The sequence below is a fragment of the Podarcis gaigeae genome (assembly GCF_964106915.1).
Source record: "Podarcis gaigeae genome assembly, chromosome: 16".
NCBI lineage: Eukaryota > Metazoa > Chordata > Lepidosauria > Squamata > Lacertidae > Podarcis > Podarcis gaigeae.
Window position 1 is genome coordinate 27451012 of NC_139693.1, and position 20186 is coordinate 27471197.

Here is a 20186-nt window from a genome sequence, read left to right on the forward strand (position 1 = left end):
CTCCGAGGAGTCTGCCTGCCTCCTCCCACCCTACAGCTGAGGGGGAGGCAGCAGGCGGACCATTTGAGCAGCGCGGAGCCTGTGCGCGCCAAAGCCACCGCGTCTCTCCCAGGAGAGATGCAAGGCTTGGGTGCACTGCAGGCCCCGTGGTGAGTGCAGCCTGGCATTTTGTCACCCCCCTCAGTGGTGTCACCCGGGGCGTCCCGCCTCCACCGCACCCCCCTTGCTCCACCGCTAGGTATGTGGCCTGAGATCCAGGGACAATGGAGAGTTGCTTGCATGAGCAAGCCCACTCCACAAATGTGTGTCCTGAAATATAGTGCTGCATGACCAGGCAGAAATTCAGCATGTTCAGCTTTCCCAAGTCACTTCCTATACAGCTAGTGCAGGGGTCAGCAACCTAAGGCCCCTGGGCCGGAAGTGGCCTGCAGAGGTCGTTTGACTGGCCCACGAGCCACCACCGAACTGAGCTGCCTGCTCACTTGCATGCTGCACTAAACCGGTGCAGCGCGGCACAGGGACTCACTTCCGCAGTGCCGAAAATTTTATCTGCGCCTGTGAAGGTGCCAAAAATCATGGGTGCACGCACAATCCAGCCCATGGAGGGATTTCTGCGGGACCGATCCCTTCCAGGAAATATAAACCTTGCTGACCCCTGAGCTAGTGATCTTAGTGATTAGGAATAACATGAAAGCTGGTGCAGGAGGTGATTCAGAACACTTGGCTTTTCAGAAGCTGGAAATTGATACTGGGCTTACACATCCTGTGTTCGCTTGTAACTCAGGCTTTAATGCTACCTACAGTGAACATAGCGGGATTTTTTTCTGAGCAAACATGCACAGGATTGGACCACCAGCCTCCAACGCACCTGTTCTCTCCCCTCTGTCATCAAGCAGCCTTGGGCCAAATGGAACCTGGGATCAGTGGTGTGTTCAGCGTTCAATGAGATTTAAGATTGCAAATCATAAACTTCATTCCTATGGCCAGCACCTTGCAAGGCTTCTATTCAACTCAAGGCTAATTATTGTGTATGTTCAGTCAAACGGAGAACCAATAAAGTTCACTGCTTGCCCCCTAAGACCCTACACATATTTGGCTGATAAAACTAAAGGACAGACATTTTTTCCTTTTGCTTCTGGATGATTTAGAGCTCTCGGGTCCTGGCTTGTAGGCTTCTAACCTGTGGAGCATCTGGTTGGTCATTGAGCAAACAAGACCCTGCACTTGATGTGCTCCCTTTGGTCTGATCCAGCAATTAGGCTTTTCCTCCCAGGGTTCTTCTTGGAGGTGGGGTGCCTTTGAATACCAGCTGCCGGGGAATTTCAAGGTGTGGGGAGCACTGCCGTTGCACTCAAGTCTTGCTTGTGGGCTTTCTACTGGGAACAGGGTGTTGGGCTAGAAGGAGATTGAGGGGGCTATGCCCTGATCTTTTAACAGCCCCTGCACTGCTCATCTCCTCCTACCACTTCCCCACATAAACTGTCCCATCACTGCCTTCTCCCCAACTTGAAAGAAAGTGCACTCTGCTAGGTGCTCCCGCTTCCGACTTTCCTACAGGACCAGACAAGTGGGATAAAGCCCAAGGGAAAGCATCTCGGTTCCACAAGTGCCTCGTTAGTTCCTCTCTTAAACAGCAGATTTTAACAGCTAATTGCATCAACTATGGATTGGTCAATTTACTACCCTCCACTCACTGTAGGGGCTCCCAGAGCACTGGAGGGGGTGGGGAGATAAGAGAAAATATGTTTAATCTTTTTCCATGGCTTGTCTCTTCTATTTTTCTCCATAGTTCTGGACAGCCCTGGTATCTGGCCTCGAAGGAAGGAAGGAAGGAAGGAAGGAAGGAAGGAAGGGGGGAAGAGAGGGTTAGGGCAGCTCAACAGTCTTTTCTTCAAAACATGAAGAGAACATAGGACGACATAAGTGAGGCTGGGTACATGACTGTTAGCAGCCTTTACAGTTTGGGTAAATGCTGTATTGCAATGATCAGTTTTTGGAGTTCAAAGGCTTTATTCATGCAGAACTATTTATAGGAAGAGTAGAGATGAAAAAGAGAGAATAGCAGGCATCTTCTTGTCTGGTGAGAATAAATGGCCCAGCTTTTAGGGGTAGAGTTAACTTGGAAAAAGAAGCTACAAGCAAGTGCTGGTTAGATTGCTACACAGACAGTGCCCTCATGTGGTTTAAAGTAACACATGCATTAATTAGAAACTCAATACAGTAGAAGGAAATGCATTTGCTTTTCTCCAACAGTGACCACTTCCAGAGTCTGGCCTGACGCCCTAATCCTTGGAGGCCATAAAGGGAGAGGGAAAGATTCAAAAGTCTCTTGGGAAAAGAAATAAATATTTCATAAACTTTTTGTGCTGCAGTTTCACATCCATGCAGTAAACGAAGAGGAAATATATCAAAAATCCTCTTCTAAGGCCAGAGATTGCTGTTCTTCTCCTGCCTTGTCTAAGGCACAGCAGGATTTCGGCCTCCCAAAACCAACTGTAAATAAGAATCTTCAATATGTTTCCCCAGCCACTCTAGGGAAATGAAATCCATCACATCATTGTGAATTGGGGCAGGGGAGCAGGGATATTCAATTATTTGTTAGATCTGTAATTTTAGGGGATTGCAATTATTTCAGGGGAAGGGATGGAGGTTTCCCCTAAAACTGCTTAAAGCTGTTGCTTCTTCAGAGCTGACAGAGCTGAACTCTTGCCATGATTGCTGTGCTCCCTACACAGAACAAGGCTGTAGCCGTGAATCATTTGAAGGGCATCTAAGGGAAGCTGCTGCTATGACCAATGGTCCTCAACTCATTTGTCCCTGAGGCCACACCCAGTCTTTTAAAGTGAAGCCGCCTCAATGACCCCTTTCCCCCTCCGAAAATGTACCAGTTCCCTGACCCTACTGCTACTGGTGGGGAATCAGACTAATTGAGTCCCTCTTACTTTGCATCCACTGCACTCCCAACACTTGTTTGTGTAGTTGCTTGCATATGGCGTCAGCCATAAGCCACCTCTATCCTCTCCAGTTTCTTGAGAATTAATGTACCTGGGTGCATCTTCCCTAAAACCAGCATCTATCCGATTTGAAAATGGAAGAAGACACCCAATGGCCATGCTCTGCCCACTGGGTAGGACAGAAGGCAACTTGGAGACACATCTAGCCATCCTGATGTGGAAAACGATGTGCCAATGGAATTGGAAATGGTGGAGGAGGAGGCAGAGGAACACCAGCCTGCTTTGTGTGCAGAGCCAGAGAATCTTCCTAGCTGGGAAGTAAATAGCCCTGACAGGAGAGGAGGAAAAGAGGCTGCACTTGTACCCCAAGTCTGCAACTTGGATCACACGGCTGGATGAAAAATGTTCTGGCCCCAGCAGAGACGGAGGTGACCCAGCCCACTTCAGCATGCCCAGGGAAGAAGGGGAAGAGGCCTTCTCTACTCCACAATCCCTTGCATCAGCTGTAACTCATCTCTCCCACTACTTGCCCTGAGGCGAGGGGCTGCTCTCCCCTGAAAATTCAGATTTCTTTGCCTCTTCTAGAGACCTGGGAGGAGGGAGAGGAAAGCGGATGAAAGGGTGAAGGAGCATTCCAGGCACAGCAGAGAAGAGGCTTGGGAGAAACGTGTTCTCACTTTATTTAAAAAATGTATATTTATTATTACAAAGCTTTGCACTGCACCATTTATTTAACCCTTGTCTTCTCCCACCTCCCCCCGCCCCCCCAGAAATTGAAACCCCGCCTGGCAAGCTCTGTGACACATGCTGTGGGCACAACACGCCCCACTATTGAAGTGCAGGGTTTGTATTCCTTATATTACAACGTTAACATTCAGTAGAAAAAATGCTGGGCTTCCTTTATGTTCCCCATATAAATGTGAGCAATCCCGCCACATATATTTATATATATATACTTAAAAAACAAACATATACCCTTCTTTGTGTTGTTCTGTAAAAAGCAGACATTACCAAAATGGTACTGAAATCCGTTTCCTGATAAGACCAAAGGTGCTCTGCGACCTTTCGGCTTACATCGCTTGTCCAACGGTCCCCAAAGAGGCAGAGTCCTAGTGAGGTTGCCAGCTGTCTCTCCCGCCTGGTCCTTTTAAGACAACACCGAGATAAAATAAGCCACGGTTTTGCTTAAAGTAACGAAGGAGGCAAGACCATTGTGGTGGCCCGTCCAGTCTCTGCTGCTTAGCCAGCCAGCCAGCCAAATGCTGCTGCTGCCTCCTGTAAAAGCCGTCCCTTTAAAGAGGGGGAAGTGAGTGAGGAGGTGCCGAGGGATTTAAGTGCAGATTCGGCTTGGGAGTGACAGTGGTGAGTTTTCGGCTGCCCATAAGTTAAAGGCAACAGCAGAGGCAGCAGCACTGAAGGTGGTAATGGCTGGTGGCTGGCTGGCTGTGATGCTGGAAAGAGAAGCCAGAGGGAGGGGAGGGGAAGGGAGGACGGAGCCCCCCGCCCAGCACCCCTCAGACATCCATGTAGTCATCCTCTTCATCAGAGTCACTCTCCAGCGAAGACTCTTGGCTTGAGGTTTCTACAATCTCCAGCGCTGGCTGGCAAAGGGTCTCCTTCTTCACATTCGCCGCAGACTGGGCTGAAAGGATAGCAGACTGGCCCAGACAAAGGGAAGAGGGTTTTTTTATTTTTAAAAATTCTGAAGATCTGCTATTCCCCCAAAGCATTTCCCTCCACCCCACCTGGGCTTGCTTTAATCATCTTGAAAACCTGCAGTGCTTCCAATACAAGCAATGGGTGGGAGGGAGACTATGGAGATTTCTTAACCAGGTTATCCTAGATTAACATGGCAACACTCCAGGCTGAAGGAGGGAGGGAGGGAAGTCTTTCTGCCCCCGCCCAGTCCTTCCACCAAGGCAGTTTGCAAAAGGGTATCGCAGGTGCCACCTCCCCCCAAACTCTGCCTGCCTGTTCAGCCAGACAGTTTGTCCCTTATTCCCAACATGACCAAAGAGAGGATGGACCATGCTTTGGCTGGGGAACAGAAGGAGCACACCTCCAAGGTGAAGAAATCAGGACTCAGCAAGTCTGGATGAGGCCCTCCTTGGGGTGTTGGAATTGCTAAAGTCCTGCTTCCTCAACGGCAGCTGGCTGGCCTCTGGAAGAACAGGGGGCTGGACCAAGTAGGCCCTCTTTGACCTGAAGGCTGTTGCTATGTTTTACAAACAGAAGATGGGTTCCTTAAGCCCACCTGAGAACCCAAGGGGGGGGGGAGAGGCAAAGAGGGCTCAGAGGACTTTTGTCTGCAGCTGCCTGGACAGCCTCCTCCACTGCCACCCCAGTCTGCACAGACAAATTCTCTCTGCCAAATTCAAAGCATGACGGGGGCCCCAATGACACTCCCTGCCCCAAACCCTGGTATGTACCTTTAGCTTCTGCTTGGTTTCTTCCGAAATGCTGCCCTTGGGGGAGAGGAGGGTGGGCGTTGGGGGGGTGACGGTGATCTCCGGTGGGAACTTGGTGACGGACGAGGGGATGAAGAGCTTGGGCATGCTGGGAAACACACGGGTCTTGATGCGGCTGGCGTCAGCCTTGCTCCCCGCGGAGGGCTGTGGCGTTTCGGATAAGAGGTGAGCCTTGGAGCTGGAGGCTGAGAGGAGGAAATGTCAGCTCGGAAGAGGGTCTTTGAGCGAACAAGCATGTCATAATAAAAGAATGTCTGCACCAGAGCAGAACCAGCAACAGGCTGGGCCTGAGCCCTGGGCTCTTTGCTCTGCAAGTGACTGAGAAGAAAAAGAGCTTCCTGCATCCCCCCCAGGAGAGGGTTACTCACCATACCCTGAAGGGGCTCCTGCTTGAAGAAGAGCCACCACTGACTGCTGCCTGGGGCAATACCTTCAGATTTAGCCACCACCCTCCTACCCTTCTCTGTGGCAATGGAGGACACCCCAGGGAGGACTGAAAACTACAGATTGCCAAAAGTTCGCCCTACACTTGAGTAACATGGGAAGCTGCCTCTGGTCCACCTGGCTCAGTACTGCCTTGCCTGGAGATGCCACCAAGGGCTTCCACATGCTCCACATGAGCCAGTGTGGTGTGGTGGTTAAGAGCGGTAGACTCGTAATCTGGGGAACCGGGTTTGCTTCCCCGCTCCTCCACCTGCAGCTGCTGGGTGACCTTGGGCTAGTCACACTTCTCTGAAGTCTCTCAGCCCCACTCACCTCACAGAGTGTTTGCTGTGGGAGGGGAAGGGAAAGGAGAATGTTAGCCGCTTTGAGACTCCTTAGGGTAGTGATAAAGCGGGATATCAAATCCAAACTCCTCCTCCTCTGCCACTGAGCTCCTAGGAATTTGCCCTCCTACCTGCCAAAATGCTATCTGTTCTCAGAGAGGCTTTCCTGCCTGCTTGGCCCATGCATATTTTCATACTGTACTTCTCTGTTCGATCCAAGCCACCTTCTCCAAGATCCCCAAAGGCTTCATTGGGCATCCCTTACCTCGGCCGCAGACCTGCCCTCCTCCAACGCTGGTGCTGGTCACAGGCTCCAGCTCCACTTGCCAGGGCATCAGATTGGACGAGGGGGCCACTGTCGCCATCTTCATCTGCTGGCAGAGGTGGGATTCTTGCTGCTGCAAGCCTGCTCCTTCCAGAGGCCGGTCTAGCTTGCCTTCTTCTTCCTCCTCCTCCTCTGCATAAACAAGATGAGCAAAGATGACTCAAGAGATATCCCTCTCTCTGCTACCAACCATAGAAATGGGAACTATGCTCATGCCATGTGGACTTCACTGGGCTTCACTGTGAAGACTTCATGCAGAATACTTAAAAGTGGGCATGTGCTTGACTCCAGGTGTGGTGTACAGCAACATATGATTACCAGTGCAACCCAACACCGGTCTACTCAAAAGAAAGTCCCACTGAGTTCAGTGAGGGTTATATGATTACCAGTTTAATGCAGCAAAGCCACAAGGACCTGGCTTTTCAGGCAGCTGCAAGAGAAACTCTCCTGGCAAAGGGCAGCCCAACAGAGAGAAGGTTGCTGGTGCGCGCTCAGAGTAGGGAACCAGACATATTTATGACCACTGTCACCTCCATGTTGCACTCAGCACAGTGAGAATACAAAAGGGCATAGCAAGAGCATGGCTGCAGGAGCTGGTTCAAGCAAAGGAGGCTCAGCATCTAATTAGATGCTCCAATGGAGGGAAGAAACCCACAAACAAGTCCCAGCAACTCGCACAGCAAAGACCCAGGAAGTTTCCACATGGAGGGCAGCTTTTGCCAAGGCCCAACACGTCCATCATGTAAGACCTGGGGAGGGTGTTGAATAAGTAACAGAGGTGACGAGTGAAGCTTTCTGCACCAGAAACCTTCTAGGTTAGCCAGGCCCCCAGCAAAGGTCTGCCCACCCACAGCTTCCCAGATTGTAGGGTATGCAGACAAGACATCAACAGGAGGTCCCCTTTGGCCAGGCAGAATGTGAGGTTGCTAGTGGCTTCCCTTCTCCCTTCTGAAAGATGCAGCGGCAGCTCTGTTGCCTAATGGCAGCTGGAGCCAGTGTGGTGTAGTGGTTAAGAGCGGTAGACTCGTAATCTGGTGAACCGGGTTTGCATCTCCGCTCCTCCACATGCAGCTGCTGGGTGACCTTGGGCTAGTCACACTTCTCTGAAGTCTCTCAGCCCCACTCACCTCACAGATGTTTGTTGTGGGGGAGGAAGGGAAAGGAGAATGTTAGCCACTCTGAGACTCCTTCGGGTAGCAATAGAGCGGGATATCAAATCCAAACTCTTCTTCTGGCTGTGGGGGGCTTATCTTGCTAAATATTTACTGAGCCGGACTGGAATGCCTGCCACTCAGCCAGATCTGCCCGGCTTCGATTGAGTCACAGGCCCAGCCTGAATGCAGCTGCCTTCACAGTGAGACACAGGCTCTCCTTTCTGATCAATGGGGAAGAAAAGGGAAGCACATCAAGTGGGCTGGCTGGTGGCCTCCTCTGTTGCATCAAGTGACAAGGTCCTATGTCAATTGCCACTTCCTCTTTGGCAGACACTTGCTAATGGCTGTCTGTGGAGAGAGGTTTGGGGGCTCCCCTGTGGCTGAAGAGGATAAAGATGATATAATACACACCCTGCCTCTGCTTTTAAGCCATGTGTTCATTTTCTTAACGTTCCACATACCCGCCAATGAGAGGACACAACAGCTGCTTCTGACTTGGCTTTGTTTTGCTTTGCTTCTGCTAGTCCTAAGTATCTATCACATATCTGCATCTGAAAGCAGAGGCAGTTGGGAGCCCAGCTCTTTAGGACTTAGGCAAGACTTGAGGTCCTCCTCCCCTTGAAGGGCAGCTGGTCAGAATCAGGCCCAGCCTTCCAACTGCCTCAGGAAGAGGGGCCATAACCCAGATTAGCTCTCCTTCCACCAAATGGTTCCTTGGCAGTCCAACTCAGCAAGGCTAGGCTGGCCCTCCCAGAGCAAACTGTGCCCTTAATTTCAGTGGGGCATTTATGGGGTGTGTGTAGACCGCAGTCCCAAGTCCACTCACCTCCAGCCACCATGACCCCAACTGAAATTAGCTCATTTAGAGAGGAATCAGAGACACATGTCAGCCGCCTTCATTTCAGTGAAGATGTGCCGTCTGGCCCTTTGTTCCCACTGTAAGGGAGATGTTGGTGCTGGGGATCCCCAACTGGCCAGAGAACAGAAGTGGACTTCCTCACAGGGAGAACCATGTGCCAGATGAGAACTCTTTGAGATTTAGCTGGCAGTGTCTGCACAGCTGAAAGGGGGAAGGGTGCTTCCTTTCATGAGGTTCTTCATAAGCAAAATATGTCATTTCAATGGGGCCAATGTCCTTCTCAGACAAACCTCCCCGTTATGCTCTTAGACATGGCACTTGAATGTGAGAGTTAAATGTCACGTGGGGACTGCTCCCAAGAAGAGGTGCAGCAACATCCTCTCAACCTTGTATCTAACTGGAACTGAAACATCTGGCCCTATATGTTGCTGAACTACAACTCCCATCAGCCCCAGCAAGCATGGCCAGGGATGATGGGAGCTCTAGGTCAGCAACATCTGGAGGCACAAAGGATCTCTGCACCTCCTCTAGAGTAAGAGCACTGCTCTGTGAAGTATCCAATTCAGGTAAAAATGTGCAGGCCAGAATGCAGAGTCAACCCAAGGGCTGCCTTGCCTGAAACATTTCGGGGGGGGGGAGGGGTCCCACACTCCCACTGTTGGAACCTGGGCTGTGAGATGCTGGGCTCTGCTACGGCTATCTGAACACAAAACACACACTTCCTTCTCCTTGGGAGGTGGAGTCGAGGTCCCAGGAGTCTGAATAGGCAGAGGGAATTGTGGGGGGGGGGGGGGGGAACACGCTCTAGAGGAGATCAGAAGCTCATTTTCTGGTGTTGTATATTTTAATGACTATTTTATGAAACCCCGGGGGAAAATAATTCAAGTGCAGGGATATCCATAACCTCCACAGCAAAACAGACAACAGGGCAGAGATGTAAGTCATCTTCAAATGCCTAGCACTTCAACTCAAGTACTGCTCTCGAAAAGAAAACCAGGGTTGTAACTACTGAGTGCATACACACACAGAGAGATGGCTTTTGAGATTTCAGGGATGGACCCCCAAAGCCCTCAGAGACTCAGCCTGAAGCAGCCCCCCGTCGGCACAGCTGCGTGAGAGGGGCAAGGAAGGCCAGGCCTTCCTCCTTCTCCTAGCTTTTACCAAAGAAGAAACAGGCTGAAGAGAGGAACCTCGGAGGTGCCAACAGCCCCCTCCACCTCTCCTTCCCAACCTGTTGCCAGGGAAACCCATCAGCACCCGCGGATGCTGAGAGCTGGTGCTTTGGGGTTCACGACTTCATTAGTTGGCGGTTCCTATTCTCACCAGCTCATCTTGCGCTTCACACATAACGCCCACAAACAGGGGACATCATTTCAGCGAGCCCCTTCTCTCAAAAACAAAACCGCTGCAGGGTGGCGGCGGCAGCAGTAGCTCTTTGCTACCTTCAGGAAGCAAAGACTTTAGCAATTGCAAAGCTCTCCCCACCCCCAAAAGGCTTCATGCTTTCAGCTCTCTGCCTGAAAGACACAAGGATCCAAATGCTCCCATCTCAGCCACTCATGGTTCATCACAGCCATGTGCCTACTACCAACTAGTCTGTCCCTTCTGGGGTTTTTGTTTTAGTGACTAAATTTTCAACTGTGTAAGGAGCAACCACACCCAGAACGTGGCTCAAGCAGGCAGGGATGCAGTTCCTTGCAGTGCACCACATCAAGCGGGGGTCTGACCTGACCAAGATAATGAGAAATCCTCAACTCCCCAAACCCTGCAAGGGAGGATCTGCAGCTGATGTATGCAGAAGAGAATTGGGCTGAGATGCTGCTCTGCCTCATCGTCCCTCCTGAAGCTGGACCCAAAACATTCTAAATGGGTCCAGGTGCCATCTCTGCATCCTTTGGACAATAGTGCACAGACACTGGGTGGAATTCAGGTTTTAAATTTCTTCTTGCTTTTAAGTTTTTACAATTTGACTGCCAGCTTTGTGTTTTTATACTGTTGCAAACCGCTGCGATCCATCTTTACAGTAAGTATTTTTACAAATATAAAGCAAGCACATTCTGGTGGGATTCTGTGCCAAGCCGCTTGTGACCTCACCTTCATTCTTTCGCCCGCAGCATTTCGACCCTTCCGTGTTAAGAGCCACATGGGAGCAAGGAAGGTGAGCTGTAGTTTGAGGAGCCAAGTCAAAAATAGCCTCCCCGCCCCCCGCCCAAGCCAGAAACCACAAGCATGTTTTACGGACAGAATGACGCTGGGATGCACGGATGCTTTGGGTAAATCTATAAAGCTTCGCTGCAAAGATGTAGCTCACCACAGGCCAGGCTGGAGACAACAGGGGCCTCTTCGACACTCTCTGCCCCGGTTTGCTCCTGGGGCGGCAGCAGTAGCAGCACGCTGGCAGAGGAGGAGGAGGAGGAAGATGAGGAGGAGGATGGGGGAGAAGCTGTCTTGGGCTTGGCCTGCAGGTCAGCTGCTGCTCTCAGGAGGGCCTCTGAAGCCAGGGAGTAGGCAGTCCCAGCGGGAGGCGTCAGAGAGGCAGGGGCGGCTGGGAAGCAGATCTCTTTGCTGTCCTTCGGGTGCTTTGGAGTGGTCGGTGCTTCCCCTGTAGCCTGGAGGAGGAGACAAGCAAAGGCTGTAAGGAAGGAGAGGGGTAAGGCTGCTGCGGCAGCCAGCTCAGGGCAAGAGGAAAGACCTTCTCCACCCGGGAGCTCCAAATACCAAGAGGCTCTGGGGAAAGAAGCATCAATAGGGTCAAGGAATTAAAAATGAACTGTATCCTGATTTTATAGCTTTACTGATTTTCAGCTGTATTGTACTGAGTTAGTTGTACACCACCGAGAGTCAACTCTAATTAAGTGGCATATAAATTGCTATTTTTTTCAATAGGTAAAGGTAAAGGGACCCCTGACCATTAGGTCCAGTTGTGGCCGACTCTGGGGTTGCGGCGCTCATCTTGCTTTATTGGCCGAGGGAGCCGGCGTACAGCTTCCGGGTCATGTGGCCAGCATGACTAAGCCGCTTCTGGTGAACCAGAGCAGCGCACGGAAACGCCGTTTACCTTCTCGCACTTTGACGTGCTTTTGACGTGCTTTCGAACTGCTAGCTTGGCAGGAAGAAGCACAAATTTCAAGGGGATATATTGCCTAGGAGTGAAACATCAGCATCCCTTCTACAGCGCTAAGCAGATTAACCAAGAAAAAAAGTCACACACAAACTTTTCTCACACATTCTCTTCCCAACCCGCCCACAAGCCCTAAGGTCAAAAACTGGTCAATACTGCTAAATCTGGATTAGTCAAAGTTCCCAAGGTCAAGACAAAATGGATTATATTTTTCTTCAAAAGAGATAACTTTGTTTAGGGGGGAAATGGCATTTGATACACCTCAGAAACAGAGGAAGACGAGAAGGGCAGCTGGCTGAGGCAGGAGACATGGACTGCTGGTCCACATCTGGGTCAGTGAACTAGTGGCAGGAGGTTCCAAGTGCCCCCTTGCTGAAATGGGTCCGGAGGGCCAACTCTCCGTGGAGGTGTGGCACAGCTTCTCCTTCCAGCTGATGCCCAGAGACTCCTCCCTGGCCCAAGCTGCTTTAATCCCCATCCCACCTCGTGCAGATAAAAATGCCCTTCTTCTAGACAGTAACAGAAATGAAGCAAACGCAAGAGGAGGAGGAATGTCGGCTACCTACAGCTCCTCCAAGCATGCTAAGAACATGCAGCCTCAGCTCCGAGGGAGTCTCTCAGAAAGGCGAATCCCAGCGAGGAAAGACAAGGCCTGCAATTAGCAGAGGAGCCCTCCTCCCTCCCACCCGCTGCTAACGGGCATCTCCTAAAGCACAAGCGCATTGCAAGGGGGGGGGGTCAGAGACTGCAAAGCTGGAGCAGAGGCAGGCAAGGCTGCATGAGGAAAACGCCCTTTGCAGAGGCGGCATTATGGACACAGGCAGTCAGAACCTCAGTTCCTCCCTCCTGCATCTGCACAAACCCAAGTACCTTGGCTTATTTATTTAAATTACCCTTTGAACACCTCACAAGCCAACTTACAATGACAAGGACAGAGGTTGGGAGGGATATGGAGGAGGCATCCCTCTGTGGCCCCCAACTCACAAGGCCACCGTGGAGGAAGCCCCCATCCATATTGCCCCCACCTGGTGGTGGTGGTCCAGAAAGGGGAGCCTCAGGCACCGATCCCGATGCTCACACGGGGGTAGAGGGACCTTTAGAGAAGGCTGAGTTCAGTGGGACTCGCTCCCAAGAAAGGGGAAAGAGGGGATTTCAGTCCAAGCGCAGTTTCCCTCTTCCCACTTGGTGACATCGTTACTATGGGCAGTTCACAGAATAAAACGCAAGATAAAAACACAAGGAAAATAATCAAAATGAAACAACAAACCCCTCTTCCCACAGACCCATTTAAAAGGCTGAAGAATATTAATCAGCCAAAGGCCTGTTTGAAGAGGAACATTTTCACCTGGCACCTAAAATATATATACAGTGGTACCTCAGGTTACAGAAGCTTCAGGTTACAGACTCCACTAATCCAGAAATAGTACCTCAGGTTAAGAACTTTGCTTCAGGATGAGAACAGAAATTGTGTGGTGACAGCGGGAGGCCCCATTAGCTAAAGTGGTACCTCAGGTTAAGAACAGTTTCAGGTTAAGAACGGACCTCCAGAACGAATTAAGTACTTAACCCGAGGTACCACTGTAATGAAGATGCCAGCTGAGCTTCCCTAGGGAGGGCATTCCACAAATGGGGAGCCACTACAGAAAAGGCCCATTTTTGTGTTGACACCCTCCGGACCTTAAGTGAAGGAGGCACAAGAAGATGGGCATTAAAGAGGTTTCACCTCAGGAAGGGAGGAAGCAGACCCCGACCCATCTAACTTGGTGTCATCTCTACGCTGACTGGCAGCAATGGCTCACCAAGGTTTCAGGCAGGGCGTCTTTGCCAGGCCTACCCAGAGATGCTGCTGGGGGTCTGAGTGGAGACCTTCTGCATGCAAAGCAAGTGTTCTGGCCCTGAGCTAGGGCTGGTTGCCACCAGCTGCCTTCAGGGCTGTCAGAACCCACAAAGCCCAGCAGCACCAACAAGACTGAAATGAACTACTGGAACATTTTTAGGTGGGGAGCCTAACTAATTGCATTCACATGAGAGTAGTGATGTATGGAAGTGAGAGCTGGACCATAAAGAAGGCTGATCGCTGAAGAATTGATGCTTTGGAATTATGGTGCTGGAGGAGACTCTTGAGAGTCCCATGGACTGCAAGAAGATCAAACCTCTCCATTCTGAAGGAAATCAGCCTTGAGTGCTCACTTGAAGGACAGATCCTGAAGCTGAGGCTCCAATACTTTGGCCATCTCATGAGAAGAGAAGACTCCCTGGAAAAGACCCTTATGTTGGGAAAGATGGAGGGCACAAGGAGAAGGGGACGACAGAGGACGAGATGGTTGGACAGTGTTCTCGAGGCTACCAGCATGCGTTTGACCAAACTGCGGGAGGGAGTGGAAGACAGAAGTGCCTGGCGTGCTCTGGTCCAGGGGGTCATGAAGAGTCGGACACGACTAAACGACTAAACAACAACAACAAGCAGCATCCCCAGTTGGTGGGGCTGCAGGGAGGAGTGTTTTGCCCTTGAGAGAATCACCAGCTTGCTTGTCCAGGAACATGAATGGCGTGTGAAAGGATGAGGGGGTTAATCAAGCCAATTCGCTTTAGCGGGCTGCTTCACACACTGCCTGCTAACTTCCTTGATGCACGCTAGCAATTAACAACTGCAATGGTGTTATTTTTCAAACACGGCAGCCCCAAGAGGCAAGGAGAACAAGGGGGCTAATTAGTGGGTTATGCTGGAACATTTGTACATCAGGGCCTTTTGATTTTCTAATCAAGGAGATGGTATTCCACACAGATGGAACAATTAAAGAAAAACAAAAGGCACCACAGAAGAAAGCTGTTTGTAAGGTCCCGAGAATTTATGCTGAACACCATCCCCCTCTCCCAGCTTTAGAGAGAAGGGAAGGCAAAATTCCCCCCAAGTCAGGAGCCTGTCTGAAGCCTCCTTCTAAGGAGCAAGTCAGAGCTGAGAAAAGCAAGACAAAAGTGAGAAAAACATCTCAACAAGCCTCACTAAACTTTACTGTTTACTAAGCAGGTAGCGAAACTAAAAACAAAACTACAATATTCAATATGCAATAATTTTAACACATTTCACAGAATGAGTATGCCTAAGGGCCTCGGTCCTGTATACCTGAAGGAGCGTCTCCACCCCCATCGTTCAGCCCAGATGCTGAGATCCAGCGCCGAGGGCCTTCTGGCGGTTCCCTCATTGCGAGAAGTAAGGTTACAGGGAAACAGACAGAGGGCCTTCTTGGTAGTGGCGCCTGCCCTGTGGAACGCCCTCCCAGCAGACGTCGAGGCAATAAACAACTATTTTACTTTTAAAGGACAACTGAAGGCAGCCCTCTTTAGGGAAGTTTTTAATGTCTGATGCTGTACTGGTTTGAATATTCAGTTGGAAGACGCCCAGAGTGGCTGGGGAAACCCAGCCAGATGGGCGGGGTATAAATATTATTATTATTATTATTATTATTATTATTATTATTATTATTATTATTATTATTAAGACAAGAGAATGAGAAATCTAGCCATGTGCCAAATGAGAAGAATCCCAACGGCCAGAGGAATTCAGCCTGGTGGACTTTGGGTTACTAAGGGTTACAAAGTTAGAAGGGGTCACCTTAGAGGCCACCCCCTGATCCAGGCAGGGATTGTCCCACTGCAACATCCCAGATGGGTGACCAAACAAGCTTTGACTTTGACTCTAATAGATCTCACCAGGCTATTAAACATGAACAAAATAATGAATTTCAAATACCTGTATACAAATCTTACTTGCAATATACATCACCATCATGGAAAATCCTCCACATCAATTCCAAACGGATGCATATTTTATAATTACAATTTCCAACTGCAAGGTCAAGGTTTTTCAAACTGCAACTTCAAGTTTATCAAGAGAAACATATGGCAACTTATGGTGTATTATTTATACCCCACTCTTCCAGTGTAAAAGCATCACTAATTCCATAAAACACACGCACACACAAACAGAGAGAGAGAGAGGAGGGGGCTGCAAGTAAGATTTGCATATAAAATTGCTGAAACACAATAAAATAATTGCAATTGGAATTTCCCATATATTGTTACTTTTATATTGCTGTTATTAGTCTTACCTTTATATCCCACCTTTCCCCCTATGGAACTCAAGACAGTGTGTGCACCTGTGACTCCTTTCCCATTTTACCCTATGACGCAGCTTAGGCCGAGATCTTCCAGTGATAGCTTCGTGGCTGAGAGGGGATTTGAACCCTGCTCTCTCAGTAAGCTGGCTCTCTAAATTTAATCATTCACTGTCTTGAAAGAACTATATTCATTTTCTGTAAATTGTACGTTGAAATAATTGCATTTTAAATTTTTTAAGCTGCAGCCACTTATACATTATGAGGATAAATCCCACCGAATGCAGGGTGGGATTTGTTCCAGGGTAAACGTGTTGAGAATTGTATGGTTAGTTTGGTTTTAGAACACTTGATGAGATGCTCACACACGACAGTAAAGTCAAGCAAAGCATTTTGAAGAGCTTTGTATTCTCTTGTCTTCCAGGCCTCTTTGGGCAGTGGCGATTTGCCTCAGTTGCTCTTCTGGCAAGTCAGAACTGGAAACATGAACATGGACATAGACAGCTGGGTGGAGGTCAAGAGGGAAGGTGGTGTTGGTGGTCCCAGGCATCATTTTGAAGGCAGCTTGGCAGAGCAAGGCTTGGGTTTAGCAAGGCAGCCCAATGGGCAATTCCGGAGACTATCAGGCCGCTCACTGATCACAGATAGAGATTGGGGCGGGGGGAGAGCGCCTTTAGTGCTAAAAGCAACAGCAATTAAAGGGGCAACAAACCAGGTTAATAAAAGCAGCTACTGGAAGACAGAAGAGGGATGGTGGGGCCCTGACTGACTCCAACTTCAAGAGATGAGGCTGCTGAAGAGGCCAGAAACCACCTTGGCTGTGAGTCCTGGAAGACCTGCTCCCTGCCTTGCAGGCCTTTTCTACCTGACCTGGGAGGGCAGGGCCTGGACTGACTCCAGCTACAAAAGCTGAGGCTGCTGAACAGGCCGGGGTGTTGTTTTAGGGGTTTTTGTTGGAGTGGGGGCCGTTGCCATTACTGATATTTTATGTTAATTTTAGACCTTATTATGATTTATGTATGAGTTTGACTAAACTGCGGGAGGCAGTGGAAGATAGAAGTGACTGGCGTGCTCTGGTCCATGGGGTCACGAAGAGTCGGACACGACTTTTATGTGGAAATTTATGATTTATGTGGAAATGTTTGATTTGGTTGTGTACTTATTGGTGTTTTATTTATGGTTACAACTACTTTTGTTATGCCTGTAAGTTGTAATTATGTATTTTTTCATGCTGTAAGCCACCTTAAGCATGGTTTGAACTATGGAGAAGCGGAATACAAAAAAAAACCAAATTAAAAAAATTAAAAAATTAAAAAATGCTAAATGTATGATGAAAAGGAGAGCGAATGGTCACAAAGCTAGAGGGGGACCTTCTGCTTCCTTCTCTCGCAAGCCTGAGGATGCCACACAACTGGTGGTGCTCAAGAGCCTAGCAAGCTCAGAACTTACTTGCTTCTGTGCAGAGGCCCCCACGTGCACCTGGCAGAACTTGACAGCTTGTTCCAAGGCTGCTTCTTCATCCACCTGCAGAAAGAAACCCACACAATGAGCAGAAGCAAGTCCACAAATGCCCATGGGAAAGGCAGCCTCCGGAGCCAAAAGGCAACAAACCCTCGCTTGAAATCTGCTACAATGCAACTTGCAATGGAAGTCTTGGCGAGCCGATTCATTTCGCAAAATTTCAATCGGACTTTGAGTTGTGTCCCTCCTGGGCGGCTGCTTTAATGACCCCCATTGGCCTGACCAGGGGGACAACCTTGAGGAGTGGCGCTACAGGCCCAGCCCCCTGGCAGAGGTGCTGCTGCCACAGACTGGGATGGTGTGTGAGCGGAATAGATGGGTGTGGCCTGGGATAGTTCTGATTGGACCTGCACCACCCACACTTCCCTGCTGGCTTGCCCTGCCTCTGCATCATTGCAAGAGACAGTCATGCTGCTGCTGCTAGGAGGTTTTCTCTGCAGTACTGTCCCTTACTGATAAAAAATTATACAGTGGTACCTCGGGTTACATACGCTTCAGTTTACATACGCTTCAGTTTACAGACTCCGCTAACCCAGAAAAAGTACCTCGGGTTAAGAACTTTGCTTCAGGATGAGAAAAGAAATTGCACAGCGGCGCGGCAGCACCGGGAGGCCCCATTAGCTAAAGTGGTGTTTCAGGTTAAGAACGGACCTCCGGAACGAATTAAGTACGTAACCAGAGGTACCACTGTAATGGAAAATAAATGGGCAATGTGGAAACTGACCAGAGCTCCAACTGGTGCAGTGCTGATCCTGCCCCACGGGGCTTAGCATAAACAGAAAGGTCAGGCCAGGAAGAGAGTATTGCCTCAGTTCCCTGTATTTTCTAAGAACGAGACCATTTGGGGACTGATCACCACCCATGAAATCCTCAGAAGCCAAGGAGCTTCTCCTGAGAGCCCACACCAAGCCGCCACAGTGACGGCCACCAGCATTCTTCCTTGGTCACCGTGGAACAAATCAGACAACACAAACATAATACAAGACCCTCTCGGCTTCTCGCCAACATGACATCAAAGGCACATTTCAACCCTGCTGCTTACTTGCTTAATGAGCATGTACGTCTCAGACATGATCTTCTCGATCTTGGCCAGGTCGTAAGTCATGACTTTCTGACCCTGCTGCCACACACGATAAGCATCCAGGAGGAGGGTCTTCCCTGACTCTGTGTCATCGATCAGTTTCCTTTTCCGGCTTGGCCTCTGACTGACCTCCTCCATCGGAGCTGCCTGGACGCGGACTTTGGCCGCCTCCAACTGCTGGTGTTTAGAGCTGATGCTCAGCTCCTCCAAGGACAGTTCGGCCGTCCGGCTGCTCTCTAAGCTTTTGTCCTTAGGGATCCGCCCGGGCAGCCCTCGGGTCGACTCAGGGCATCTATAGGAAGAGCCCATTTTTTCAGGATCCTCAGAATATCCTTCCGAGTCCATGAGCTCCGTTGAGCCCGGCTGGGGAGCCTCTTTTGCTTCTCCCTCAGGGGTTGCCTCCCGTAGCTCTGCTGTGTCCATGGCGGTGGGGGGCTGCTGCACCCCCTGGGCGGCTTCTTTCACCCCATTCTCTGCACCATAAGCTGCCACCCCGCCTTCAGACAAGGCTGCCTTTTGAGGGAGGGTTTCCTGTCCTTCTTCCGCATTTGCTTTGTTAGAGACGTCGGTCGTCATCCTGGACGCAAAAAAGCTGCAGCACTTGGAGTCTGGATCTTCGGAGACCTTTAAAATAGACAAATAATTTGTCCCCTTGAATTAGGAGGGGCACCCCCCCCCCCACCAAGAAGCATGCAGGGATTTTAGGGCCTTACCTCGGTGAGCTCATTCAGCATGTCCTCCAGCACAGTCACCGTGAGGACAAAGGCACGCTGGGCAAGGACCTGGCGGTCTGCATCCCGCAAGTACTTCCTGCAGCACAGGGGAAAAAGAGGGCAGGAAGGCATTCGATTACAGGACTTGCAGATGCATTCGAAATCGAGGAGACAGCAGTTCAAATGCTCTGGATCCTGCTGGATTTCTCTGCCTCCAAAAACCACCTAGATGAAGCAACTGCTGGCCACCACACACCCTTTCAAAGGACAAAACTAAGAGTCCAAAGTTCATTTGGCTCAACCTGGCCAGAGTTTCCCTTCCCACCACTGGTGCTTTGCTCAGGTCCAAGGCTACGACATCATTTGCTACTCAAGTTCATTCCTGACACAGAGAAGGCCTGCCCTGAAATATATTCATTTTGGGCTGGTGGAGAAGATGTCTCTCGCCTAACCATGTGAACTCCAATGATGCTAAATAGGTAGCTTGGCTGATGATGAATATTTACAAGCCTATAGCCCTTAAATCAAAAAGCTCTCGAATTTCCAGAAACATCTTTTAACTGCACAAACAAGACGTGAGCTGAGCCACAATACAAACAAAACCATGGTGCTCTGTGCTAAAAGAAAGGGAGATAGTCTCACCCACCCAGTTTCTGAAAAACCAGCCTTCAAAGGAGGGTTTATCCTAACCAGAGCTCACCACTATGACTGATAATACCTTCAGAAGACCACCAGATCCCTCTGAATACCAGGTTCCTGGGAATCACAAGTGGAGAGAAAGCCACTTGCACTCAGGTGCTGCTTGTGGACATCCAAGAAGTACCTGGCTGGCCACTGTTGAGACCAGGAGGAGATGGCTCCTATGGCCCAATCCAGTTAAAGGACTCTTTGGATGTCCCCAAGATATCATTTTGTTCAAAATGCACCGAAGAGTACAATGGTTTTTCCTTAACCTGAGACAAGGGTGTCTCTTTTTCTTTCATGTTGTTGTTGTTTAGTCGTTTAGTCGTGTCCAACTCTTCGTGACCCCATGGACCAGAGAACGCCAGGCACCTCTGTCCTCCACTGCCTCCCGCAGTTTGGTCAAACTCATGCTGGTAACCTCGAA

General features: G+C 49.9%; 1 protein-coding gene across 1 annotated transcript in view; it reads right to left on the reverse strand.

Annotated features, from left to right (window-relative positions):
- Positions 1 to 3610: 3610 nt before the first annotated feature.
- Positions 3611 to 20186, reverse strand: part of CABIN1 (calcineurin binding protein 1) — a 60672-nt gene continuing 44096 nt past the window's right edge. The window contains 7 exon segments of the mRNA XM_083716796.1: positions 3611 to 4612; positions 5384 to 5607; positions 6455 to 6646; positions 10839 to 11136; positions 17213 to 17287; positions 18327 to 18989; positions 19079 to 19175. Of these exon segments, the coding sequence (XP_083572922.1) occupies positions 4469 to 4612; positions 5384 to 5607; positions 6455 to 6646; positions 10839 to 11136; positions 17213 to 17287; positions 18327 to 18989; positions 19079 to 19175 (1693 nt within the window). The 3' untranslated portion in view covers positions 3611 to 4468.